This window comes from Enhydra lutris, unplaced genomic scaffold (assembly GCF_002288905.1).
Source record: "Enhydra lutris kenyoni isolate GAN:26980312 unplaced genomic scaffold, ASM228890v2 scaffoldscaffold15, whole genome shotgun sequence".
Taxonomy (NCBI): domain Eukaryota; kingdom Metazoa; phylum Chordata; class Mammalia; order Carnivora; family Mustelidae; genus Enhydra; species Enhydra lutris.
Genome location: NW_019154099.1, coordinates 17,535,865 through 17,550,701, shown reverse-complemented (window position 1 = coordinate 17,550,701; position 14,837 = coordinate 17,535,865). Strand labels below are relative to the sequence as shown.

General features: G+C 34.5%; 1 protein-coding gene across 2 annotated transcripts in view; it reads right to left on the bottom strand.

The window, feature by feature from the left end:
- The window catches only part of LOC111146990 (tudor domain containing 3), a 161,581-nt gene that overhangs the window by 59,392 nt on the left and 87,352 nt on the right, over window positions 1–14,837 (bottom strand). For both annotated transcript variants that reach the window (XM_022502811.1, XM_022502812.1), the window contains 5 exons: window positions 14,106–14,177; window positions 11,697–11,846; window positions 5,874–6,014; window positions 2,911–3,067; window positions 1,920–2,045 (listed from right to left, as the gene is read on the bottom strand). In XM_022502811.1, coding sequence (XP_022358519.1) covers window positions 1,920–2,045; window positions 2,911–3,067; window positions 5,874–6,014; window positions 11,697–11,846; window positions 14,106–14,177 — 646 coding nt within the window. The remainder of the gene's footprint in view (window positions 1–1,919; window positions 2,046–2,910; window positions 3,068–5,873; window positions 6,015–11,696; window positions 11,847–14,105; window positions 14,178–14,837) is intronic.

Here is a 14,837-nt window from a genome sequence, read left to right as displayed (position 1 = left end):
TCAAATTTAGAGGCTGTACTGTACAAATATTAAAATATATAATTTCTTGAATTTAGGAATTTATGAAGGTCACAGATTATACTCTGTAAAAACCAAGGATCTGGAATGTTATATATATTTTATAATGTCTATATTTTTCTCACACGCTAGCAGATTCTGTCATATTAATAAGAATGACATAAAGAAAACACATCTATTAAAACACTCGCCTGTATTACCATATGCATTCATAAATTTCTGTCTCCTTAGAAGCAAATCTAACACTGATGTTTGTTTTTTAGTGTAGTACTTATGTCATGTATCTTAACTTTGATACCTTTTTGCAAATGGAATGCTAATATTATTTCATTTTGTTGGTATAAAATATGTTCCGTGAGAACTGAAGTCTTATAGATACACAGGTCACCATAAAATTACCATTTTCGGTCTCAACCTCATTATAATTTTGGAGACACTCAGGAATCAAAAGCAAATGTACAGAAACAGAAGGATAAGCGAAAATCACATTAAGTTCTGATTGGGAGAGTATAAAGGAAGTTGTGATAAAAATATCAGGAAGTCAGAGATTTGAAGAAGTAGTACAGAGTCTCTTGCTGGCTTTATAGAAGCAAAGAAACCTGTTGTGAACTGCTTGTGGAGGGGGTCAGGTGGCAAGAACTCGACAACTTCCCGGAGCTAAAAGCCTCCCCAGGCAACATCAAGGAAGAAAACGGGAACTGCGATCTTAATCTATAAGGAACTAAATTTTGCTAACAACCAGTGAGTGTGTAAGAGGACCTTAAGCCTCTGCTAATGTCACAGCCCCAACTGAAATCTTAAGCAAAGGCCTCAACTAAGTTTGCTTAGACTCCTGGCCCATAGAAACTATGAAATTGCATTGTTTTAAGTTACTGGCTTCATGGCAATTTATTAAACAGCAATGAAAAACCACTACATTATGCTTTATAACCAAGAAAATATTACTGTTACATGTGTCTGCTTACAAATCACATCTACATCGAAAAAAATTTTTTTTTCAAAATACACTGCCTTTTCTTTATAATCTAGCAATAGGCTTCCATTTTCATGAAATCTGGACACTGAATTTGTTATCAAAACATTTTATCTCCAGGCTTTCATTTAATTAAAAATATATCTAAAAGAGAAAACTGAATTTGAAAGTGTATTTCCCTAGCTTTTTGGGAACATATTTTATTTTTGGGGGGCAGGGGGTGCTGGAGGAAGGGGCAGAGGGAGAGAGAGGATCTTAAGCAGGCTCCATGCCCAGCGCAGAGCCCAACATACGGCTGAATCTCACAACCTGAGCCAAAACCAAGAGTTGGATGGTTAAATGACTGAGCCACCAAGGTGCCTCTGGAGTCCTATTTCAAAAACATATTATTTTAGAAAACATTTATTATATCCTATGCTTAGAAAAATAGATATACATTTAACGTACTTGTCTTTTCAGTATTTATGATAATCACTAAAATATATCATATTAAGGAACACATCATATTGTGAGAGCATAATGACTCATTGTGTGAACATTTTCATTTGATATATAATATATGGAGAAAGAAGAGATAGATGATTCACAGTCAAAACCTCATATAAGATTATATAATATAAATTCTCCAACATAACTGTTTTCATAGCTAAATCTGTCATCTAGTAAAGGTGGGGGAAAGAGTTTGGTGATATCACCCATCATACAATTAGAGGGCAAAATAAGCTACCTTTTAGTATTTTCAGAATTTAACAATTCAAATTTTATTCTGTGCTTCTGTCAAACAGGAAATTTGTAACTAAAATTTTTAACACCCACAACAGAGGTTTGTATTGTTAATTGCTTTATTAACCTTTTTTTTTTTTTTTTTTTGTAGAATTCCAAATAAAGTTTGGTCTTTTAAAAAGAAATCTACTTTAAGTTAGCCTACCTTCCACACTCAATGTCCCCATTTTAGACTCCAGGAAATCAAATAATGTGCTTGGTGCCGATGGCCTTGCATTTCCCAGTTCCTCTTCTTCTTCAGATCTTATTCTCCCCCTTCCTTTTCCTTTGCCTTAAGAAGTAAAGCAAGATATATTTATTGTGCATTCAAAAACAAAAGGAGAAAACACACTAAAATATAATCATCAGTCACCTTAAGTTTGATTTTGTATTTCTTTTCATATTTTTCTGTATATTCTATATCTTTAAAAAAGTTTTTAAACGATAATATACGTATTTTAAAGATTTTATTTATTTATTTATTTGTCAGAGAGAGAGAGAAAGAGAGAGAGGGAGGACAAGAAGGAGGAACAACAGGCAGAGGAAGAAGCAGGCTCCATGCTGAGCAAGGAGCTCAGTGTGGGACTTGATCCTAGGACGCTGGGATCATGACCCGAGCCAAAGGCAGATGCTCAAATGACTGAGCCACCCAGGCATTCCTTTAAATGATTATATTAACTAACACCTTTACTCCTCTAAATGATCTATTTGGAAATTTGAATTTGTTCATGTTCTCCTATCTTCTAAGAGAAAAAAATCATTTTTATAAAATTTTTCTTTAAATGCTTATCCTTTAAAAGAATATAGGATTAAGGCTTGAATGACTAAAGAATAACACTAAGTAAAAGTTATGCACTTGTTAATTTTAAAAAGTTTACAGACTAGTCATTTATGTAAGGGGCATAGTTCTAGAAATTATGAATAGATCTACTCACTTCATATCCTATTTTCTCTACTGCTTATCACAACCCTGTTAAATATTATCAGACCTACTATACACAAATTAGAGTAAGTTAAACAAGTCTCCATGGTTCCAAAATTGGTGCTCCTTCCACTTACCACAAATAGAAATGAATTTATAACTCCCACTCCCCCATGACAAACCCCAGCCAAAAAAGCAACCAGTATTATCTGGCACATTGCTTAATGAATTCTACCTCTCAGAGGTGGTCCTGAAACAGGTTTGTGTTTATTGCTGTTAAGAAGTACATTCAGTGCTGCTTCTAAGTTGTTGTCATTATCCATAAGAGCTTGCCTCGATGCTTCTTTACTGAAGCCCATTTCTGTTATGTGTTTCAGAGCCTTCTCATCAACCTATAAGAAATTAAGAGCAAAGCTGTGCTGATGGCCATAAATAAACAAGGTATAAGTTTTTAACCATACACTGTTTTTTAACTAAAAATACATCTCCTGCTTATGGAAAAATGTCATACTAATACATCACTCACTTGCTGCTTTTTCATATCAACAGTTAAGAAAAAATCTATATGATATGTGGAGTTGTGCCTCTAGTACTCTTTGACTTCACAACTACCGTAACAAATGCAAGAAAGAAGGAATGGAAGAACATATACATGCAAAAGAATTTGGTACTTAGTCATTAGAATAATTTATGTACATTCAAATTTACACTGGTATTTCAAATTGTCCTTTTGATGGTCTCCTTCAGTTTTGAATAATAGCTTTGTTGGATAATAGTTCTTGGTTAACAGGTTTTTTTTTCCCCTTTCAGAACTTTCAAGGTATCACCCCACTGAGTTCTTGCTTCATAGTTTCTGATCAGATATTGGTCATATATCTTATTCAGGATCCATTGAATTTGATGAATTGCTCCTCTCTCACGGCTTTCAGGATTTCTCTGTCTTTAACTTACAGCAACTTGATTATAATGTGTCTTGGTGTATCTCTCTCCCTAAGTTTATCCTATTGGAGTTCACTGAACTTCTTGGATTTGTAGATTCATAATTTCATTGAATTGGGAAATTGGGGGCCATTATTTCTTCAGATAGTCTTTCTGTTCCTCTGTCTCTTCTCCTATTGGGATTCCCATACATAATGTATACGTTGGTACATTTGATGATACCCCGTAAGTCCCTTAGCCTCTATTTTTTTTTCACTCTTCTCTCTTTCTGCATCTTAGACCTAATAATTTCAATACCCTTTATTAAAGTTCACCGATTCTTTCCCCTACCTGTTCCAATCTGATGTTGAATCTGCTAATTAGATTTTTTATTTCAGCTACTATACTTTTCTGCTTCAGTAATCCTATTTGGTTTCCTTTTATAATTTCTCTTTTTTTTTCTTATTATATTCAGTTAGCCAACATATAGTACAGGATTAGTTTTTGGTGTAGTGTTCAATGGTTCATTAGTTGAATATAACAACAAGTGCTCAGGTTCCCTACTTGTTCATATATTATTTTCTTGATTTCTTTTAGTTCTTTGTCAATGGTTCCCTTCAGACCTTTGAGCATACTTAAGATAGTTTAAAGCCTTTGTTTAGTAGGTCCAATGTCTCGGCTTCATCAGGGATGATTTCTCTCATTTCTTTTTTTCCTATGAATAGGTCATAGTTTGCTCATTTTTTATATGCTTTGTAATTTTTTGCTGTTGTTGAGAATTGGACATTTTGAATACTGTGTAATGGCAATAATTTGGGAAATTGGATTCTCCCTCCTCTTCAGGGACTGCTATTGCTAATAGATGAAAGCTGCCATTGTGAGTTTGTTCGGTGACTTTTCCAGACTTTCTTTGCAAGGATTACATTCCTTGAAGTCTCTGTTCCATTATCGCCATGGTCAGCCAGTAACCAGCCTATTTCTTCATCACTCATTATTCTGGATGCTCAAGGGTCTGACTACCAGGCTCCAGAGTTTTAAAATAGTTGTTTCAAAGAGTACTTGTCGGCTCAACAGTTGTTTGGGTGGTGGGGCCAATTCCTGGAGCTCTCTACTCTACCATCTTTGTGATGTCACTCTCTTCATGTGTTTAATCCTTACCACAACCCCAAACTGCTGGTCTCTGATGTTCTCTGTCTGGCAAGACATTCCCTAAAGAAGTATTCTCAATTTACTGAAGTTTGAAGGCCTCTTTAGTCAGGAACCATATTTTTTCAGCTCACTATATCTACTCTAACCTGAATATGTTCAAGGGAGAGACAGCTTGGCCCACATTTATAAACCCATTCTCCTTGGCCAATGACTGATTTAGAAGCAGACATGTGACCTAGCTCTAGTCAAAAAGACATAAATGGAATTTTCTGGAGATTTCAGAAAATATTTTCTTATCTGATAAAATAGACCCATACACTTTCCTTCCTGCCTTTGAACTTTTTGTGTGAAGTTTTAACACACAGAGAATCCTGTAACTCTGAGAAGAAAGCCAAAAAAATCACAGAGATGCCCACCAGCGCTTCAACATTGTTATACTGCTGAATTTATCAAACTTTATAACTAGTTATATTTCTAGTTATATGAAATTTCTAGTTATATGAAATAATAAATCCCTATTATTTAAGCCAGTCTTAGTATTCTGTGCCCTACAGATAAAATCACCTAAAGTCATTTAACTTCTAAAGGCAGAGCAAAATGAATTCTTGTCAGTTCCCTTATATCTGAGGACACTGCAGCATACCAGAAGTAACGTTGATGTCTACCATTCATCTTAAAAATCCAGGTATATTTTGCAAATGAGACCATAATATACATGAACTTGTTCTAATACATTTTTCCCACAGAGTGAAGCAAAGCAAAACAAAATTACTTCAGACAAAATGTGAGAAAGATGTGGGGAAGGGAAGGAATGAACCTGGTGCATCATCTTAGAGACTATAACCTCTATTAAATGTCCTCTATTTAATTTGATGGCTTTTTATCAATCCATTCCAAAAGGTGTTATTTGGACATTAGAAATTTAAGTAAAATGGAGGTTTTAAGTAAATCATCTTTCAATTAATCCAAATTTTCTATAGATTAACTATAATCCTTAATGAAAACCTTCTTAGAATTGTGAAATCTATTCACAATACACTGAACAAAGCCAGTGGTAGTTATGAGAGAGAACAGAAAAATCATCAAGGGAAGGAAGAACACATTAATTTTGTGGTTGATTCTTTAGCTTACCAGTTCTCTATAAACACCTTCATGTTTCCCCTCAGATTTGGTTGACTTTTCTTTTTGTAAAATTTCCCTATTTCGGTTACCAGCAGCACTCATGTTGAGATTACTTCGGGCACTACCACCACCTCCTCCAAATGTCTTGGTCTTGTGATAAGAGAAAAACAAAAGAGATGTAAGTAAATAACATTTAAAAATAGCTCTAAAGACTAATCTACAACAAAAAACACCTAGTAAAACTGAAGTACCTAAAACCTTCTTGATTATGTTTTACATGAAAAAAATAAAATGTTAACTAATTCTTTTTAAACAAATACCTACTAGCCATAATCTCTTCTTTCTACAAGTCCAGATGAAGCAATAAAAAAATTACATTAATTGAAATCTTTAAGTCTTTTAGGCAAGTCATCAGAATAAACTTAAGTAGACAACAATATAGAAGAAAATAAAATAGTACCAGTATAATGGAGATAAGGTATTAAAATAATTCTGGGTATAATACTTTACTGATATCATGAGACCTGGGTTGTATAGCAAGTCTATCTTTAGCAAGGCACTAAACATGTCTAGGAATCAGCTACATTATGTCTGTAATCCAGTAATATAGTTATATAATTTTTTTTAAAGATTTTATTTATTTGAGACAGAGAAAGCGCGTGTGCATGAGTGGGGGAGGAGCAGAGGGACAAGCAGACTCCCCGCTGAGTGGGGAGCTAAGAGTGGCGCTCCATCCTAGGATCCTGAGATCATGACCTGAGCTGGAGTCAGATGCTTAATCCACGGACTGCTTAACCCAGGTGACCCTGATTGTATGATCTTAAAAAGTAAACAAATAATATGAATTTTAATACTAGATTAAAACTCTCATTACTGATTTATTACTTACATTAATTATATGCCATCTTACCAACTATGTATGAAAACTTTAAAGTCCATTATTTCTTATTTTGTCTGATTTGCTTGAATAATTATGTTTAATCACCTCTGAAAATCAGATTTGATCTCATTTTTATTAAAACTATAGTGAAAAGACTAGAATGTAAAGAACATGAGTTTGGAAAGATATAAAATCATGACTGAAAAGCAACCCATAAGTTGTTACTTGTACAATATCAAATTAAACATCTGGTTATACAGTATCTTTATAGTTCTAAGAGATCTAATAAAAGAGGAAGAAGTGAACAGTTGCTTTTTATTAGTCATAATAATAGTTTTACACATGTTTTAAAATTATGACAGTAAGAAAACATCCTAGATATACATTTACATAACACTGAGAAATTGTTTTGAATCAGATGAAAATATAAAGAAACAAAACCTGAGAAATAAAAAAATAGTATGGGATAAGCATTAACTAGACAACATATTAATAACCGACATAACTGATTAGGAGTTGATACACCACAATATTTAAATTTTATTTAAACCAAAACTAAAACCACATCTTCAAAGACCATTCATTCTTTGTTTTATGCAATAGATTTGCAATGTCTTGAGGGTCATCACTTATAAAACCATAACGAAAAAATGTGAGTTTATATAGTTGTGATCTAAAGTTAATTGGACTGGGAGATGGTGTAGTATAGTTAACACAGGCTTTGGAACGTCACAAGACTGGGACTACATCTTAACTCAAACACTTCCTATCTCCTGCCTTCAGGCAAGTTACTTCCACCTTCCACAAGACAGGTTTCTCATTCTTAAAACATAGATGAGAAAACCTACCTAATTGGGACATTGTAAGAATTAAATGACACCAACAGCATAAAGTGACCAATTTAGTAACTGGCACATGGTAAACACAATCCATGGCAACATTTACTGTTTTGCTTAATATATTAAAACATAGTTACCTGGGAACTCTGGACACTGATGTATTCCAAATTAAATATATTTCTGGAATTTAAATTCCATAACTCCAAAAGTACTTTTTCTTTGGGTACTAGTGAAGCAGTCCCATCTTCTGGATGCTTTTCTTTATTATTTTCTTCCCATTTTTATGGATTAAACGATAGGATAAATTTTCAGAATTGCTTTTCACTGTTTTATAACAGTTGCCACTCACTAAACATATAAATACCTAGAAACAACACAACTTAAACACTATTCATAAGGTAAATGGTGTTGTCCTTTATGAGTGACACCATCTTGTCCATACTGTACATTTTAGGGATCCGTGAAATCACCATGACCATGACACTGGTGTGGGCCCTTAATGCTCCCTAGCAATCTTACTATATTTCCCTAGCCCAACTATCTTCCCCATCTACAAGACTGCTAATTTACATATTACCCTTACTCCTCAAACCTCCAACATCTTCTCCTCCATTGTTACTACTGACCTTGCTTACTACCTCACTGAAAAAAATGAAATAATCATTACAGAACTTGCATAGATTTTCACCACATCAACTCACCCACCAATATCTGCATACTCACTTTCTCTTAGCACTGTATATTTTATCTTACTACCATCCACATGAATGTCTAGAGGAATCTAGAGGAAATGAATCCCCCAACTCTACATTATTTCTTAGACCATCTCACATGATCTTTCAAAAGCTTTTGACGCATTCAATACCCCTTTCTCCATGATGCAATTTCTGAATTCTTTTGTTTTGATCCTATCTTCCTGGTTGCACCTTGGCTGGTTCAATTTTTTTCACACAACCTCTAGTGCTATAAGGGTTCATTTGTTACCCCTTTTATCTTCCATTCAGCACTCATTTGGTGATCTCATTTGGCCTCATGATTTTCAAAAGGCATCCATAGATGTCTACAACTGCCAAATGTGTATCTCTTCTAAAGCTTACTTTTTCAATTATACTCTCCTGTCTCACTGCCTATGAAGCCACATGGATGTCTCACAGGCACACTTCAACATTAGTATGTTCAAAACAGAATACCAAATCTTTATCCTCAAACCCATTCCTCTATAGTCTTCTCCAATTCTAAGTAAGCAACTCTAACCTGCCAACTTCTTAGGGCAAAACACTTGGAATTATTCATGACACCTCTTCTCATGTACCACATTCAATATCTCAGAAATCATGACAGCTCTACTTTTAAAATTCCAGGATCTGACCACTTGGCACCATCTATACAGCTGCCATCATCATTCTGGCTATCATTATTTTTTCCTCCCTGGATTACTTTAATAATTTCCTACTCATCTGATTCAATTTTCTCTAAAATCCACTCTGAACCTAGCAGCCAGAATTAGCTTTTTAAAGTTGATGTTACTACTGTACTAAAAACCCTCTAAAGGCTCTCATTTCTCTCTGCATAAAGGTCAGTGTTTTTAACATGACTTACAGAGACCTACATAAGCTGACCTCCATTATCACCCTTGACTTTATATTCTACCTCTGGTCCCTTTGTTCTCTCTGCTTCCACTGGCTACCTTTCTATTCCATGAACATATACTCTTGCTTTAGAACGTTTGCAAAGGCTTTTTCTTCTCATGTTACCATATAGCTAATTATCTTACCTCCTTTAAGTCTTGGCTCAATTCTCATCATCCTGAGACCTAATCAAATTACTCTATTTAAAACTGAAATCTACAACTTACTTATTTAGCATGTTTATATTAGTGTCCTTACTAGAATGTAAACTATAAAAAATTTTAAAAGAATTTTCAATTTCTGACCATCCTATTTTACTTATTTTTTTAAAAAGATTTTATTATTTATTTGACACAGCGAGAAAGATAGTGAGCGAGAGAGCACAAGCAGGCGTAGTGGCGCACAGACAGAGAGAGAAGGAGAAGCAGGCTCCTGGCTGAGCAAGAAACCTGATGCGGGCTCAATCCCATAACTGTGGGATCATGATCTGAGCCGAAGGTAGCCACTAAACCAACTGAGTCACCCAGACCAGGTGCTCCTGACCATTGTATTTTAAAGTGCACCCTACCCTCAACTGGCACTCCCAACTTCCCAATCTACTCTATCTTTTTTCTTCCTATAGCACTTAACCAACATCTAACCTACCACTTAACTTACTTATCAGTGTGCTAATTGTCTCCTTTACTAAATATATAAGCTTAATATGGGCGGGGATCTTTTGTCTATTTTGTTCATTGATTTAACCTAAGCATTTAAAACACTCCCTAGGGGGCACCTGGGTGGCTCAGTTGGTTAAGTGTCCAACTCTTGATTTCAGCTCAGGTCATGCATGATCTCAGGGTCATGAGATTGAGCCCTTGTGTCAGGCTGGGCATGGAGTCTGCTTAAGATTCTCTCTCTCTCCCTCCCTCTGCCCCTCCTTACCCCTCCGTGCTCGTTCTCTTTCTCTCTCTCTCAAAAATACACAATAAAATATAAAACACTTCCTAGCATATAGATTTTCAAAAGATATTTGCTGATTAAGGAATAAAGGAAAAAATAAATGAAAATCATGACTTGATCATGTGCAGTAGACTCCACCAAATCCATGTGTTTAAACAGATATCACAAAACATCTTTTCAGAACAATTACAGTGTTATATGATTTTGCTGTTCAGACATTTAAATATAAATCTCTGTGTGTGTGTGTGTGTGTGTGTGCACGCGTGTGCATGCAAGCATACTTACCTATATAGAAGGATATATAGATATAGGGGTAATCTACTATAATGCACATAGGGTTAGTCCTAGATTTGCCAGTAACACTAAGCAAGTTTGGTTAGTTTTGAGCCAACAGCAGCTCTCTCATATACAAATTGAGAAGTTTTAAGTTTTTTCAGAAAACTAGAATTCTTTATTTATCAAATATTATGGAAAGTATAATGTGATCAATTATGACTTTAAAAAAATGAAGCATATTACAGTACAACTATATTCCAGTAAATAGCTATAACCATATCAAATAAAATTTTGGGAGGAAAGTTTGTGTGAGAAAAATGTGCACCAAAAGAACAACTTTCCTATAATCATTAAGGAATTGATATATACCCAGTATACTCTTTTTAAACTCCATAATTTTAATAGCCTTTTGGGAAAGAAGAAATTTATTTTATATGAACTATGTAAAATGCATTAATTTCAGAATCATTAAAAGCGATTTTTTTTTAAATGTACCTTAGCACATAGGAAATACTGAAGAATAGCAATAGTCACATCTATTGAGTGCTTTTAGTGAAGGAAAATTTGATCTGTGCCATGCAGGATTCTAAATGTTTTAAAGATTATCAATTTAATTCTCACAGCAACCTTATGAAGTGGGTACCATTATTATCCTCTTTTCATAGATGAAGGAAAATAAGGCACAAAAAACTAAGTAATCTAACAGCAGGATATGCTTCTGGGCTGTCTGATTCCAGAGCTTGTGCTCTTGGACTCTACAAGTGACATATGATGGAAAGACATTGCAGGAGAGAAAAGTATAGTCTGTTAGCAAGAATTATCAAGGAGAGGGCGCCTGGGTAGCTCAGTGGGTTAAGTGTCTGCCTTCAGCTCAGGTCGTGATCCTGGAGTCCTGGAGTCCTGGGATCCAGTCCTGCATCCTGAATCAGGCTCTCTGCTCAGCAGAGAGTCTGCTTCTCCCTCTCCCTTGTCAGCTCCTCCCCCCATCCCACCCCATGACTCATGCTCCCTCTCTAACTCACTCTCCCTGTCACAGAAAAAAAAAAGAATTGTCAAGGAGATTAAGAAAAAGAACACAGGAGCAAAATGTGTAAGCTTAAGACTCCATTAGTTACTGTGGCATTTCTATTGATAAAATATTCAAGAAGAATGTCAAAAGTTTGTTGAATTAGTTACCTTACATGAAAAGACAATAATGATTCTGAGTAACCTAAATAGAACATACTGACAAGAAATAAGAGAAATTTATAATGATTTAGTTTCTTACTTCTTTGCTCTTTGCAACTTCCGCAATAGCAGCAGTCCTCTGCTTTTCAAATTCATCGTTATCATTTGTAGGTTTGACAGGCATCGTAACTTGCAATGTCTTTCTTCGGTCAAGTTCTCTACTATCCACTTGGACATGAGATATGCACTTCTGGTAATAATAAATAAAAACAAAACACTTCAGTATTTCCAAAAGAGATTAAAGTTTTTCATAAGAAAGTAATACCTTAAAAGAACCGTTTGTGTCACTGACAACTGAGAGCTCATAAAACTGTAATTCTTTCTCACAGATTAAAAAAAAAAAGTAGAAAAGTGATTAAATTGACTTTTAAATAAATGTAACAGTTAAATAAAATGTAGAGCTACATAAAAATGTGGCTATCTAAAATAGGGCACATATTTAAAATACACATTGAACCAAGAGATTTAAGTTGCATTTGAAACAACTGAAACTTGAAACAATTATAAATTTCAAACAGTCTGTACTACTGTACAAGAAGAGATAAGGTCAGTTTTTTATTAAGAGTTTGATTTCTGTATTATGCCACAATATGCATCTGAGGATTATTTTAAGTAGTATGGTTATTTTAAATATAAAGAGCTGTCTCTGAACTTATAAACCAAAAACTAAAAATGTACCTGTTCTCTCAATCAGGCTACAAAGTTTTTGATTTTTAGTTTCATAAGATAAATTAAGAAAGCTATCACTGCCTAAAAGTAAGCCCCAAGTTCTACTCTCCCTTCTAATCCTCGCAGTAGAAATCCTATAAAATGAACCTTGTCTCAATTTAATAATAAAAAGGAAAACATGCTCTCAAACAAATACCTTAAACAAATACAGATTTTCAGCAATATAAATATATCCTGTTGATACCAGAATACATCCAGCATTATCTATCTTTAATTCATGTACAAGGCTAAGATAAACTGAATAAGATTTTTTCAGAATGGACTTAATAAAAAATAATATGATCGAAACCATAACTTTTATTATATTTCCTAATTTAAAAAACTAAAATACACTCTTCATAATCTTGAAAATAGATTATAAGTCTCTCTCAGCAATTCATGAAAGAAATATTATCACCAAAATGTTTAAGAGGAAAGCAAATTCTTGCAAACATGTATTTATTAAATTCAAATGCCAATTATTAGACTGCTTATGCTCTGTTTCCATTCTGAAGGTTTACTATATTGGTAGAAGAGAGAACAGCATCAACATGGGTCAGACTATAGGGCATCATGCCTCCTTTCATTTTGACCATGCCTGGCTCCAAAGCATGGTAAAATTGGCATATTTTTAAAGTATTTTCAAAATAGTCATGATGCACGAATGACTTTAATTTTGAGTTGACCCTACAAAAATATTTTTGGAAAAGGATGCCAGTCAACTGACTCTACCCATTTATCTGCTGATCAGCCAGATGTTTTTTTTTTTTTTTTCACAACAAACCAAACCAAAACAAAACTGTTATGATGTAGCTCTATTTCCTACCTGTTGTGTCCCCAACTCATCTTCACTCTGAGCTAGCACGCTCGAAGAAAAATAAAGAGCAAATGCAAGGCAGATTCCTAACAGCTAAATGCTGGTGCCATCATGAAGTACAGAAAAAGCTGCCACAGGCATTATTCTCATACTCAGCAGGGATAAAGTAGGGAAAGGCTGCGGGAGACTGTTGTGAATACAATTTGACACTGAGTACAATCAGGATGACCCAAGATACCTGCCAGCCAAGGTGCTACTTCAGTGTAACATTTTGCAGAAGCTGGGTTGAAAAATAGGAAGTGGCACACTTTAAGCGTTTATGAGAGAAGGATCAGGGCTGCTGTGGTTAAAGAAATAAGCACCAAATAGAAATGATATTAAGTTCTCGCCTGAGATGGGTATTTGGATCAAGGCAGAAGAACAGAATCCAGGGAAGGACAGCTGGGACAGCAGGTCCCACTGAAGTGCAATGAGGCCCTTCCCTGCCTCTGCATTCTCACGTTTATGTTTCATCCTTCTGTTGACACCTTCATTTTCTCTCTCTTGTGTTTCCATGACAAAGTGGGAAATTACAGCATACATTTGTCCTCTTAATTTTGAATTTCTTTTTTCTTTCTCTCTCTCTCTCTCCAAAAAAAAAAAAAAGCCGCCCCATCCTATCTTAATTAGTTCTAAGTTGCTGCTCTTCAGGTGTGCCTCTTAATTGTTTCAATCTTTGGGTTAACAAGCTCTTGGGAAAAGAATCTACACCAACAATTTAATTAAGAAACTCCACAATTACTAAATTTCTGTATTTAATATATTTCCACATAATTCCCATGACCTCTAAATGAACAGTTCAGCATAAAACTAAACAAGTTTGAATACAAATGAAAAACAATTTTTTGCTAATTAAAATTCATCTGCCAACATTAAAGTCATTACCTGTCCAAAAGGCACAAAAGGAGGTGGTCCACCTTCAGTTCCAATATTACTTCTATTGTGTTTTGACAAGCTCTGTGAGAAAAGTGAGTCACAAAAGAGAAATTATACCATTTACAATGTACCAGGAATCCACTTACTTTAGTAGATTATACAGAACAGGAAAAAAGCCTTCTATAAATTATTTCAAACTACATATTTTATGTAATTAGGCAATAACTAGGCAAACGTTCTCCTCTCACCTCCCCATACTAAACTACACATTCAAATACAATTTTCAGAAGCACCTATTAACCTGCTCCCATAAAAGGAAAACTTAACTAGTTAAAAAGAACAAAACAAAACAAAATCCTCCTCAACAAGGGGTAAATTCAAGACAACAAACATTGGTAATAAGAATTTTACTTTAAAGCATATTAAACTATAATCTGACAGAAAACATTACCTGGAAATGATCTTCAAAATAAATTTTTAGACATAAAATAGATGTAAAAACTATTAGCAAACAACATACTTGTGATGGTATGATTAAAAAAAAAAAAAAAAATATATATATATATATATATATACTTGGTCCTCTTCCCCAGTTCCTGGAACAGAGCTCCTAAAACTCTTTGAATTTCCTGAGTGATAGGGGTGAGAGGAGCATTTTCTGTTACTCATAATAAGCTTCTTTGAGGATACCAGAGTTTATGCTAATGAGACAGCTATAGATGGGTCCCCCCAGTAGCTCCA